This window comes from Panulirus ornatus, chromosome 57, assembly GCF_036320965.1.
Source record: "Panulirus ornatus isolate Po-2019 chromosome 57, ASM3632096v1, whole genome shotgun sequence".
NCBI classification, from domain to species: domain Eukaryota; kingdom Metazoa; phylum Arthropoda; class Malacostraca; order Decapoda; family Palinuridae; genus Panulirus; species Panulirus ornatus.
Genome location: NC_092280.1, coordinates 24,739,115 through 24,752,692, shown reverse-complemented (window position 1 = coordinate 24,752,692; position 13,578 = coordinate 24,739,115). Strand labels below are relative to the sequence as shown.

General features: G+C 36.5%; 2 protein-coding genes across 8 annotated transcripts in view; one reads left to right on the top strand and one right to left on the bottom strand.

The window, feature by feature from the left end:
• LOC139766305 (malonyl-CoA decarboxylase, mitochondrial-like) overlaps positions 1 to 3,338 on the bottom strand; it is a 23,653-nt gene extending 20,315 nt beyond the window's left edge. Inside the window, exons 1-2 of the mRNA XM_071694760.1 lie at positions 3,105 to 3,338; positions 1,472 to 1,712 (exon numbers count right to left, since the gene is read on the bottom strand). Coding sequence (XP_071550861.1) covers positions 1,472 to 1,712; positions 3,105 to 3,262 — 399 coding nt within the window. The 5' untranslated portion in view covers positions 3,263 to 3,338. The remainder of the gene's footprint in view (positions 1 to 1,471; positions 1,713 to 3,104) is intronic.
• On the top strand, positions 3,297 to 13,578 carry LOC139766306 (TELO2-interacting protein 2-like). 7 transcript variants are annotated; one of them, XM_071694767.1, is made up of 8 exons: positions 3,297 to 3,349; positions 4,889 to 5,542; positions 5,995 to 6,117; positions 7,271 to 7,438; positions 7,603 to 7,733; positions 8,546 to 8,633; positions 11,100 to 11,222; positions 12,736 to 13,578. In XM_071694767.1, exons 2-8 carry the CDS (start codon positions 4,922 to 4,924, stop codon positions 12,901 to 12,903), a joined length of 1,422 nt encoding a protein of 473 aa, XP_071550868.1. In that variant the 5' UTR covers positions 3,297 to 3,349; positions 4,889 to 4,921; the 3' UTR covers positions 12,904 to 13,578. The 7 variants fall into 7 exon arrangements, with proteins under 7 accessions (XP_071550868.1, XP_071550864.1, XP_071550863.1 ...); XM_071694763.1 differs by lacking the exon at positions 3,297 to 3,349 and adding an exon at positions 3,443 to 3,532; XM_071694762.1 differs by lacking the exon at positions 3,297 to 3,349 and adding an exon at positions 3,468 to 3,595.

The following is a 13,578-nucleotide window of genomic DNA, read 5'->3' as shown; positions in this document are numbered from 1 at the left end:
AGAGTTTGAAAAGAAAAACCTTGAATCTGGATGAGGACATGATAGCAAATGAACCATGGGAGATAAGGTGATTCATAGGGTGAGTGAGGGAGGTTAAGGTTTAGGGAACAATGAGGAATGCGTAGAAAGTGGATCAAGCACGCCTTAAGCATATCCTTGGCGCTACCCACAGAACCACTCGTCACTTAACTAACACTCTCCCCAGCTGGGACCCTGTATAATATACAGGCAGTGAGTGTCCCTGTAGACATATTAGTGGCTCGTTACCCATACAAGGAATGAGCCACTGTAAAAAAAAACTGTAGCCACAGCAGAAGGTATGACTCACCGGGATTATTACAAATGTATGTCCCCTTCACTCCCCAGGTTAAGTGAAAAGGACCTTAACGATGATGAGAGCATTCAAGTTTTCGTCTGCGACGCTGTAGAGGAACTGCCGAGACGGTACTTGTCTCTGTCCTGAGGAGTGCTAAATGCCCAGTAGTGTTAATGCACTTTCCTAAACTTAGCACTTTACTAGTTTTTCCTTCGATTTTCCATGTTCGATGCATATTTTTTCTGTCATTATTTGATACTGTCTCACTGTACAATCTTATTTGAGCACTGTAAATAGTGAATTTTTACACCACGCTTAGTCCTACATGGACTTGCTATAGACGATCTCATGCGCTCTGAGTATAACTATCTAATCTCTATAATCAACCCACAGCTATAATCATGATACATGCCACGGATGATTTGACGCACTATCTCCTTATATTATTCTTACAATATGATAATTTGATCCTTACCAGCTAAACAACCTTACATGAATATCCATAACTGGCATCCCCCCATACCATACAGGTTAGACATATATGACACACTGGCTACCATCTGGTATCTTGCTTATTCTCCATCTGTGTGGCTGTTTTGCTGATTCCATGGCACATAATCCTTCTGCCTGATAGAGGAATGGCTGCATGGTAACTATATGCATAAAAATATATCTCCCCTCATCCAACACTTTCACCCTGTTACACACACACACACACACACACAAACACACGCACAGGGAATGTGATGTAACTGGGGTAAACCATGGAAAGGTCTGTGGGGCCTGGATGTGGATAGGGAGCTGTGGTTAGGTTAGGTTAGGTTTGGAAATAATTCTATTTGTACCATCTTGCTCTGAACATGAGAAACAGCACATAATTATACATAAAGACAATCAATTTCGAAATATATGACTAAGTGTACTAATGCACATAATTATACATAAAGACAATCAATTTCGAAATATATGACTAAGTGTACTAAATGTTAATATTCTTGTTTTGATCAAGTGTTTTTCATTAGCTTGGATATCATACAAGAAAAATTATGAACACAAATTCAGTAAATGATTCTAAAACAATGTACACTCTTTCTATATCACTTATACCATTATATTTCAGAATATGACAAAAGATAATCAAAAGGCTGTACTTACATCAATTGCAAGAACACTAGTTTTTGAATTTCTCTTTGAAACAGCACATTTCAAAGCATCTTTTGTGGCTTGTAAGAGTCCTGATGGAGAACTGGGGGCTGGAGGAGAAGAAGGAGGGGAAGGCATAGGTGATGGAGTGAGGGGTCGGTCATTTGGTGTACTATAGGATCCTAAGGAGATAGGGGCAAGACTAATCCCTCGACGTACTATGGGAACTGGAGTAGTTTTATCATTACTGGCCCTAGAATAAAAAACCAAAGGATGTTGATTTTGCAGTTTCATTTTCCACTACCTTATTGCACATGAAAAATACTTTTATCAACAAATCCAAATAGAAAATCAAATTTCAAAGGAAGTCTATACAGAAATAACATAAAAACTATCTTTCAGAGAAAAGCAAGATCCTAAATATTACCATTAAAATTCAACATTAGTTACATGCTGTACAATTTCAAATCTATGCAAATCATGTATCCTAAAATCATTTCATTAAACCTTGAATTTACAGTTCATACTAAGCATCCTACTACACTACCACTCTTGAACACTGTTATCACTTAATATCTGATGTGCTATTTCCCAAGATACAGCATGAAAACTAATGCAGATCTCTACATATCTGAGTCAAGTAACAACTTACTTCCCATCCTATTTAGCTATTAATCTCATGCATGCATGTCACTTTACTTTGTCTTCCAATTACTTCTGGGTTTCTTTTTACACCTCTTCCTATTCAATTCATACAGACACATATTACAAATCTTTCTACAGTAATATTTCGTTCTTGTGCTCATTTGCCATTTCCAGTGTTGGCAAGCTTATGCCCGGCGTAGAGGAAGAAATGGCCACATTCACTCACATCCATTCTCCAGCTATCATGTGTAATTCAAAGAAACCACAGCCCCCTATCTACAACCAAGTCCCACAGACCTTTCCCTGGTTTCCTCTTAGCTGCTTCATATGCCCTGATTCAGGCCACTAATGGCACACTGCCGTCTGTATACCACATTGTTCCAATTCACTCTATCATGTGCACATCTTACACCCCAAGCACTCAAAATCTCATTCATTTCATCGTCCCACTTCCTATTCAGTCTCCACCCTTCTCCTTGTCACCCCTACCTCTGACATATATATCCTCTTTGTCAGTCTCTCTTCACTCATCCTCTCCATATGTGGAAACCATTTCAGCACTCATTTCAGCCAGTGTATGAGTAGAAAGAGAGGAGTGTAAGTGGTCTCAAGTGAGGGTGGGTCTGCATCAAGAGCACTTTTATTGGCTAGCTTTAGTTTTCCATGTTCCAGTAAGTTATTATCTCTAACTTCTTAAGTACTCCCAAAATCTCCTTCTAAGTGCCATGCCGCAAAAGATCTTATTCTTATTTCACTAAATGACATCATACATCACCTCTCCCTCCACAGTTCAATTTCACAAACTAAAACTGTTATTCATATGAATTCTATTCACATTTTTAACAAAAGGTGATGACATCAAAGTAAACAATCATCAATAATGTCTCTTAGTGAAAGAGGTGGTTCCCTTGATCCTTATACTTTAAATTATTTCTTAAAGTTAGCCCTTTCGACATCACCTGTGTTTAACCTTAAAATAAATATATTTACTGAACCTTACCGATGAGCCATGCTTCGTCCACCGTAGTATTTGACCAACTGTTTCTTGAATGATGATCCAGCAACAAACAACGTAGATCTCTCCAAGCACCACCTATCTAAAAATAGCCTTCCGTAATTTAAAAGGACATTTCTGGCGATGTCATTGCATGAATACATGCTATGCTCTTCAATGTACTCTGGTGCAGCAGACGTTTATTTACATCCACTTACCTCCGCGGATTTGTTTATATTCATCAGCTGACTGTGGGTGCAAACCTAAAATTATTTCTTTTAAAAATTTTCATAAAAAACTATTTTTCAGATGATGATATAGTATATTTAATACAATATGTCTTCGTAAAGGTATATGAAAATCTAAAACTATAAATAACACTGCGATCAGATTTCAAAATAGATTGGAGACAGCCGAGGGACGCTTATTATGTGGTCTCATCAATTCCTACACTGTTCATTAATTGCTACATGGTGATGTATAATTAACGTCAATAGGTATCGTAGTTATTAAACATTATTCACTATAATACCGATTAAAAGGCACTGATTATGCTGAATTTGATGATGTCTAGGTACACTATCCTCGTCCTTCATGTTAGCCAAACCTCACTTCTTGCTCTTGTGGGACCAAGATTCTCTATTATTAGCATCTAGAGTCATCTACCAGAGACATTGAGATGATTGTGGAAAGCTCTCATGGTGGTATGATTTGATTTTGATGTGTAATCAGTTCATATATCAATACTGCCCCAGGATAGCACACACTCCATCTACATCACTTTCCCATTTAAAGTCTCTTAAGAATAATGTATATTCTTAACCAAGAACCAGCCTTAAGATTTAGTTGTATCATAAGAGTGTGAGGTACTGTATTCAGCTAATAACCTACACAAGTGTATCAAAAGCAGGTTATATACTGTGGCAAAACCTTATGTCAACCACCTCAAACGTATGATTATAGGCATTGGCTTTAAGACTGGTAGTCATGCATATTAGCTTGCTCTCTGTAATTAGAACTAAGCTCCATAAAATACAACATTCTTATTACTATTGTATTGATGCACGTCAGATTAGTGTATCTCTTATTTTGTGCAGAGCACAGATTGAAAGTTAATTCAGAATTTCACCGTATGACTGTTACAGTATATGTTCTTTACCCAAAGAATAGCATCGATTGCTTTATGAGTAGAGAAATGAGAATGAGAATTGACTTGAATTTTTAGTTAACTGTGTATGACTTTACTACAATTTATCTGATTTCTCTTTATCTCTGCCAGAGCATGCTGCATTGAGAAACGTGAAAGGTATATTTAACTGGTTAGCATTGGGCTCTTGGAGGAGAATGAGAAGCTGAAGATTTCAATATGAGAATAGTGCAGGCCTGAAGAAAAATATATATAACAAATTTATGATTTGTACATGAAGAAAAATACATATGACAAATATATGATTTGTACATGAAATGCACTCTTGCCTATAAATCATTTGGGCAGCTTATGAAGTCAGTTTCCTTAGTCTTTTACCTTACATTACAGTGTGTATTCCCTTCTCAGTCACAGTCTAAGGTCATATACTGTGCATTAATGTCTCATCTTATTCTTGTCTCTTTGAAATGCTTCTAGAAACACATAGTCATCCTTCCTGCATTTGTTTTACACCAAAGCATTTTCAACATTCCAGGTTTTACAGATGATTTATCGATGACACTTACAGTCCCATATTTATTATTAAAGGCTATCATATTTTCTTTTAATCTACCAGTCATGGCAGCTGTTTATTGTTTTACAGAATCATTGAAGATTTTAAGTGAAGAATACAGCTATGACCTCTGTGGATGATGAGAAACTCTTGAACCTACTGGAGCAGCTGAATGTCACAGAAACCACTGAAAACAAAGTGTGTGAAGATGAACTTACATCTACCATAAGTTATGTTGTTACAGCCTCTCGGGTACCTCCATTTCGGAAGCCAGATATGCCTTATACTACATCAGATTTTGAAGGTGTTGCAGATAATGCTGAAGTTCAACTTAGTGTCATTTCAAGGATACTTGACTCTATATGTTCTGCCAAGAAGAGAGGACAGCATTTTTCGCCTTTGTTTGTAAGAAATTTTGTTGTTAGCTGTTTCCTTGTTGCCAGTGAATATAGTGATGAGAGCTGGGAATGGAGCAGTTACAAAACAGCTTGTAAATCTGAGAATGTTATGAACAAGTTGTGTGAAGTCTGTAACTGTGAATCTGTGCAAGAGCTTCTCACTGGCATGCCACCTGATGATGTGGATTACTCTAGCATTGATGTTAAAAGTATTAATGGAAGAGAGAGAAAAGTTAATTATTTGAAATTTGTCTTACAAGGACTAAGTGAAATTTTAAACAAAAATAATTGGAAAACATATCCAGCCTTAAAGATGTCCTATTGGTGGATTTTACAGCAGTTAGATGTGAGTATTTTTTTTTCCAGCATTCCCTTATTATACTGTCTGTTTTACCTACTCTCTTATTGGAAAAATAAATGTTCAGTTAAATAAATTTAATAATTCAAATTTATCACTCATGAGTGTTATTATGCAAGAGAGGCACTCCAGTGATTTTTAAATCATGAAAACCTCCCTCTTTTCATAGAGCATATCCTTGACTGCTCTTAGTTTTTGTTATGCATTCTCTGTAACCATATCACTCTGACCATCATTCTACTTGTACTTTCAGTTTAGTGTTTAGTTTTCTTTTTTTTATTCTGTACGACCCATTTGTGTAAATTTTGTTCAAGTTCTAGTTCTATCAAAAACTTAAGTGCTTCCTGATGTATGGCTAGTTCAATCATAACTTTATCCCATGCAGTCAGGTGTTTGAATGTTGCAGTGCCGCAGTTACATAAATGAGATAAACTTTTCAGCGCAAGAATGTTGAAGAACAGATGGCTTATTTATTACCTCCTGCCCTTTTTATTGTGGATGACTGGGAACAGCAGAACAAGATACTGGGGCTGAAATGCCTTCATTACATATTAAAAAACACAGTATGTTTTTGTCTATATTTGATATACATACAGTATGTATTTGTCTGTCTATCTATCTATATCTGTCTACTTCTATATGTTTGTGTATCTGTCTTTTATCTTTCAGTCATTCTTTATATCTCTCTATCTGTATACAGGTATCCACTTTATAATGGAAGAGATGTCCCTAAAAAGTTGTCAGATAAATTTAATTCTGTTGAGTGAAACCCATTTTCCCCCTGTGTAATAGATGCATTCCTATAGAAAAATTGTAAACCCTGGGACCTAAAGATCAAGTTCAATTACTATATGCAGAAAACCTTTTCTCAACATTTATACAATATAACTTTGTGTTTTGATATAATATTAATGCTAACAAAATTGGCATGAAAATTAAAATGACTAATATATCCAACATTCATGAGAATTAAGATAATGTATACTGGTATCTTTTACACTAGATCTGGTCTTTGATCCAAAAACACAAACAACCTTACCATGTTTATCTTTACATCAGTTCAATGAAAAGTCACTCTCTTAACACTTAAAGGGTATAAGCCTGAGCAATGGTTATAACTTTGCCTTTCATATCATAGATTGTTCTTACTGTACATAGATGCAGCAAGTCCTAATGCTTTTTATATTTGGTTAATGTCTTCACCTACTTCATACATGTTAGCACTTCCAATTGCATATATTTAGTTATGGTTTTTCCTTAGTGCTTAACTGTTTTTCTAGTCATCTTAACACTGTGGATATTAAAGAACTTGTAAACCTTGCCAGAGTAAACATCACAGTGATCAGTAAATGGCTGATACAGTGATAAGTTGTAAAGTGAACCAAGGATACATAGATTTGATATTAACATAAATATGTCATCCCTTAAAGTTAAAATTTCAGAGTATCTGTCTATCTATATCTCTGATGCCTGTTCCCTTCTGGAATTCCCTCATGGGGGTGGCCACAGCAATAGTCTCCATAACTCATATACTTTCCATTACTAACTTTGCAAACTAAGCAAATGTTATCATTAAAATTAATTGATTAATTTTGCACATTTTGAACGAGTCCTCTTCTTTTTATTAATTTTAGGAGCTGTGACGCATATTTCATAAAGTTAGATTACATAATATGTGCATGAAATCTAGAGTATGACCCATGTATCTTCATTTAGACTGGCTCAGAGCTCCGCTGGTATGGACGAGCAGCTGTGATTTATGATGCTCTGAAAGCTGTAATGTATACAAGAGAAGCAGAAGTACTGGAGATATTGTATCCAACCATCACAGAAGTAGCAAATGTGTTGGAGTCTGATCCATCAAACACAGGGAAGCTGAAAAGTGTGAGTATTGGATATGGCATCAGAGTCTGTACTTTAGATGTTTATATTCTCTAAGGCATTAAGCTCATAAATTTTTTACTGTATTTCTGATTCTAATTAGAGTTTGGAAACTTGTTTTTATTGACCGGTTCCTAAGTAATTAGTATCACTTTTCACCTTCTCAGGAAAGCATTTATGATGCCATTCTTCATCAACTATTGCGAGAAATGGAGCATGAGCAGAGGCTTGAATTGCGCTCAGTTTATGCTGCTTCACTTCCAACTGTTTTATCTGCCATGGGCATTTTTGGCATCAGGTTTGTCATCTTTAAATAAAGATTACAGCTTATCTTATGGTAATGTCCATCCTGAAGCTGGATTTCCCATACAGAATCATCATATGTATTAATCAGAATCCATCTGAAATATTCCCTTGTTTTTATCAGTTTTGCTTAGTGATTTATTCTCTGTGCTACCTGGATCTTAAATATGATCAAATGTGTTTTGGTAGTTGATAAATTTTCATTCTTGTTTGTAGAATAACCTTATCTCATGAGTACTTCCTTTACTTTTATAAATTCCTCTTTTTTCATTTCTATATTTTTTTTGTTTTTCATTTTTCATTAAATGTAGTAAACTTATGTCTACTAATTTTCGCTTATTTTCTTGTGTTTAGCATATTGATGCAGAATCTTATATCACTACCTATGGTTTGTGCTTAATAAGCCCTATCAGATATATTTTATTTTATTATGCTAAGTACAAATAGGTAAGAAGAAATTTTATTTTATAATGCTGAGTAGACATAGATAAGAGGCATCATTGACTTCATGCCTGCCCAAACCGTGGTGGGAAGAAATCAGCTATGAACATACAAAGCATGTTACACTTACCATGCTCATGATACTCACATTTCATATATGTGATTGTGAAATGCAGTATATGTTTGTCTTTGATTATCATGGTGGTTAAGTGAAGAGGAAAATTTAACGATTATGTGATTGGATTGAATAAGACAATATGGCTGAAGATTTTGGACTTTTTCAATGTGGAGAGATTTACTGACACGTGTAAAAGAAAAAGTTGGTGTAGAATAAGTGAGGAAGAAAATATATCAATTTTATTGCAGATGGTCTAAGGAAGTTATGGATGTCTGCAGTGATTATTTAGCAACTTTTGATGGACCAAAGGCATCTGACAGATTCAATATTTTGAAGGTATGTGTAAAGTATATCAAATAGCTATTTTTGCAATATGTGTACTATAATCATACATGATAGAAATATTTTTTTGATGTATGGAGTGAACATTTTGAAGGACTGTTATGTTCATGTATTGAAAATGAAATGTTTGAGGACTGCATATGGTGTGAGGTGGTTTGATTGAGTAATTCATAAATGCGTAACAGAGAGGTATGGTAATGAGACGAGTGTAATTAAGAGAGCTGAATCGGGTGTGCTGAAATGGTTTGGTCATATGGAGAAAATAAGTGAGGAGAGGTTGATAGAGTGTCATAAGTGGAGGGCAAGGAGAGGGGGAAACCAAATTGGAGATGGAAGGATGGAGTGAAAAATATTTTCAGTGTTCAGGGCCTTTACATACAGCAGGGTGAAAAGCATGCATAAGTAAAGTGAATTTGAGCACTGTCAGTAGACAGAAACAAGGCACTTGAAGCTGCCAGGGGAAACCACGGTAAGGTCTGTGTGGCCAGGTTGTGGATAGGGGATGTGGTTTCACTGCTTTACACACGACAGCTAGAGGATGGATGCAAGTGAATGAGGCCTTTTCTTCATCTGTTCCTTGTGTTACCTCACTAACATGGGAAACAGCAAAGTAGAGGATATATGTGACACACGTGGAGGTAACAAGAAGTGAGAGACCAGATAGGAGGTTGAGGGATGGAGTGAAAAAGATTTTGAGCGATCGGGGTTTAAATATAGGGGAGGGTGAGAGGCGTGCAGGGAAGAGTGAATTGGAACGATGTGGTATATTGGGGTCGTTGTGCTGTCAATGGACAGAACTAGGGCATGTGAGACGTGTGGGGTAAACCATAGAAAGGTCTATGAGGCTGTGAGTTCGGTGCATTGCACATGACAACTAGAGACTGAGTGTGAACAAATGTGGCTTTTTTTTTCGTCAGTTTTCCTGGCGCTACCTCGCTGAAGCAGGGGATAGCAGTGCTGTTTCCTGTGGGACAGGGTAGCACCAGGAATGGATGAAGGCCTATACAAATATATATACTGTTACGAACTCAATACTTATTCGAGCAAGGTCGCCAGTAACATATATATGTTACAAATACTATACTGATCCCTGTCTTTGCAAGGACGTTAGATTTGTTACGTTACACAACACAGGATAACACTATCTTAACGTTATGGGATTAATACAAACACCAGGGTTAGAATTACTTATAATGAAAGAATTCAAGTGTACAATGTGAACACATAAATCAGGCATGAATCATTTACGTTGACACTGAACATGAGTTTAACACTGAACATGAATTTAACATTGAACATGATTTAACATTCCAGATAAGATTTCACACCAGGAGATCTCTTTCCTTTATGACAAGTTGACTATAAAAGCATGGCATAAGACATTCGTTGGGCAATTATATGACAAATTTTGATGCATCGTTGCACTTAGCAAAACCTGACGAGACACGGTAAACATCTTACAATCTAGGGCAGCGGTGGCTACGGGGCTCGAGACAGGGAAAGCCTACATTACCTTGCTGGGCTCAGAACTGCTGAAGGAATCGACTCCCTGACGATCGTCTGAGCCTTTTATCTGAAGGACCAGCAAAGCAGGAATAGCTAGCCACGCCTTGACCCGCCACTATGGCTACGATAGGCCGGAATGACCACAATTGCCCTTGAATGATCAAAAGACTGATTGTCACGCCCTCATCCCAACATGATTGGCTGGAGGAGGACTAAGGTCCGGCCCACATGGCGTAGAGTTCAAACTCCTTTGTTCCCTTGTTCACGACAGCGGCGATGGCGTACCGGATGACATACCCCGTAGCTGGCTCCACGACTTGACCTGACGCCACTGATAAGGGTTCGGGTGCTGGAGGACTGGTCAACATCTGCTTCAAAACAGAATTACTAAGACAAATAACTCGGTCAGGGAAGTGAGGTCCGATCTGGTAGCAACAACACCCTACACAGAGGCACACCATATACAAAGACACACCATACATATATACGAACATGTGGGCACACACCATGTTCGTAACAATACATAAATGCCATACATGCACATATAATATATACATATACATATCAACATATACACACACATACACAGACAAATATATACACATGTACATATTCACACTTGTATCGAAAGGGGAATGGTATAATGCATCAGTGGAACAAGGAACCTTGGTGTATGGGAGTTTATTGTTATGGATGTAAATAAAGATATCATTTATGAGTGTCTTGATGTTCCTATGCATAACAGTCAGATTACTGTTTAACCCCATGTGCTGGTCTGAGTTGGCAAAAAACTTTTGCTATGATTCACTCAGGATTGGTCACAAGTTCATCTGAAGTTACCAGGTTACTAGACCTATTTCTTTTATCAAAGGATACTTCTTAAGATGTTACAAAGGATGCTACAAGAGGTTACCTTGTTTCTTGAGTTACAGGATTGTATAATTTTTTTCATAGGCTCTTCAGCTGTATGTACGAGAATGTTGGCCACAGATTCACTTTCATGTTGCATCCATTATGCAGATGTTAGTCCGTTTGCTGTATGATGTAACTGATGAAGATACAGCTTTGAGTCCTCAGGTAAGTACTCCTATATCACAGTCAACTAATGAATATCAGAATATCTTTGTCAGGTAATCAATGCTTGATGTGGTTGGAAATGAAGTGACCCTTGAGCATATTTTGAAAGAAATCATGTTACTGATTTTTATTTTTGAGGGTTGCATAGCTTGATGAAATGGTATAGTCATAGGCTTATGAGGCATATTTCCACCATTATGAACTAGTAGATAACAACCCCATTGCCGAGAATATGAGAAACAATTCTCTTGTGGAACTAAAAAGATATTGTTTAGATGGCATTAATTTCATAATTTTAAAAGGAAATAGTTTAGATGATATGAAATGGGAAGCAGTAGAGTTTCGAATGAATTTTGATACTTTATAAAGTCAGACACAAGTGCTTAGTATCAGATGTCTGAAAGATAAATCTATGTAAAAGTTAATACTTTGCTCCCCAAGTCACGCAGACTAAATTAGCTCCTGTCTGTAACCATTCCCCTGGATATTTTGATTTCATCTGAATTTCCAAAAAAAGGAGACATTTTTCTATGAAATTATTTTTGATTTGACCTTTTCCAGTTATGAATGCCTATACTTTTCTTATTTGGCATCAAAATTCCTCTAAGCGTTATTTGAGAATGGAATATTAAGTCTTTCATGTTTCTTATTTGAAGTAATGTGATTATTGGAAAGGATTCTGAACTATTCTTATGAAAAGAATAGAACTCCTTTCCCACAGTTGTTTTGAATGCTCATCTAACCTACATTTTGGTATGCAAACAAGCTGCATTGCTCATTTAAGCTGCTGGAGACATCATTGTATAGACCTTTGTAGTCTCCATAGCCAGCTGGTCTGGCACACTTTGTTGTTTTTAGAATTAAGATAAAGAAAGATGATGAGTGGAAGAATGAAAATGATTAGAAAAGAAAATACAGGGGAGGCAGAAAGCTAAAGGGCTCTCCATCTAGCAGAGATGATGTTTACCCATTATGTGTTATTTTTAGCATAATTGTCCAGGTTGTTTATGAATTTCTCATTGAGTAGTCCCTGATGTTTCCTATTGACAAAGCTTTGAATAATTTTGGTCTTCATACTATTTTCTTGAATCACCTTTTGATCTCAGTGGTAATAATTTGCATTTTCCATGTATATCATGCCAGCAAGAAATTATTTTCAGGTGCAGATTTGAAACTATCCCTCCAGGTCTCCCAGTTTAAATCTCTCCCCCCTTTAGATTTCAGATGGTGGGGACTCTAATGCTTCCAGTCGTTCTCAGTAGTTTTGATGTTACAGCAGAAATGAAAGATCTTGGAATATTATTTACTCAGGCAAAGACTTCAAGTCATCTACTTGGAAAGTGTGAATAAAAGAGGTTACCAGGAAGAAGCATGCAGAGATGGCCATTGATCATGGTGTTTTGAAAAACGAAATTGGTTACATCCTCTATGTAGGAGGAAAAGCATTTACTGTGTTGAAGGAGTACATTACCTCAGAAATTTTATCGTTACTATATTGCTCTGTTATTTTCAGATTATTGATGTTGTCACACAAGAAGTAGAAACTTTAGTTAAGCTCCTATATTTAGCTGCCCCCAAGACTACTCAGGAATTGTGCTGTGGACTGGAGAGCATCTCTGTACACCCTCAGTGCCAGATGCTTCTTAAGAAGATTCTCATCATCACTTCAGTTGATAAATGAACACATGGATTGGGTAATGGCTGGAATGATAAAATATAGTAGTGGTATTAGTTGAGTGGATATTCCTATCAACTAGAAAGTTATTTAAAGTAAATTGAATAGATCACTGCCTTGTTTCTTTGGGAGAATTCACAGTGAAGTGAAAAAAAGTTGTTACAAAGTATACTTTAATAGATTTATTGGCTTCAGCTTTCATAGATAATGTGACAACAGTATCATCTACCCAGCTTGTGACAATTTCTTCTTCCGTTAGAGCAGATTCTTCTCTGTGATATGCATTTACTTAACACTTGTAACCATTAACATGAATGAATGTATTTAAGGTAAATGTAATCACTTTATCCAAATTAGGATTTTTGTACTACTGATTGTGTTAAACATGAGGTTCCTCTTAATTGTAATTTCTAAAGATTGCAAAATGAATTAGGTATGCTGTGACATACCAAAGAATTTGGCATGGATAGTGATGAAATGCTGTTTAATGCTGCCTAGAGTAAAAGATATCCTGAGGTTTCAGAGCTAGTGCATTCGTAGCAGTTCAGAATCTCAATAAGTGGTTCACAGGCCAGGAACGTTGCCCAAGGGAACTTTGAGAATGATGTTGAAAGAATGTTTAACAGAAACTTGAAGTGTATTCCTAGGATGTTGGCTTTGATTATAAGTTCAGCGAATTAA

What these genes read in the sequence shown, in the direction of transcription:
- LOC139766306 (XM_071694767.1), top strand. Translation starts at nt 4,922, where the DNA reads ATGACCTCTGTGGATGATGAGAAACTCTTGAACCTACTGGAGCAGCTG. An exon ending in ATGGGCATTTTTGGCATCAG is followed by an intron (nt 7,734 to 8,545) that starts GTTTGTCATCTT and finishes ATTTTATTGCAG; the next exon opens with ATGGTCTAAGGAAGTTATGG. An exon ending in ATACAGCTTTGAGTCCTCAG is followed by an intron (nt 11,223 to 12,735) that starts GTAAGTACTCCT and finishes TGTTATTTTCAG; the next exon opens with ATTATTGATGTTGTCACACA.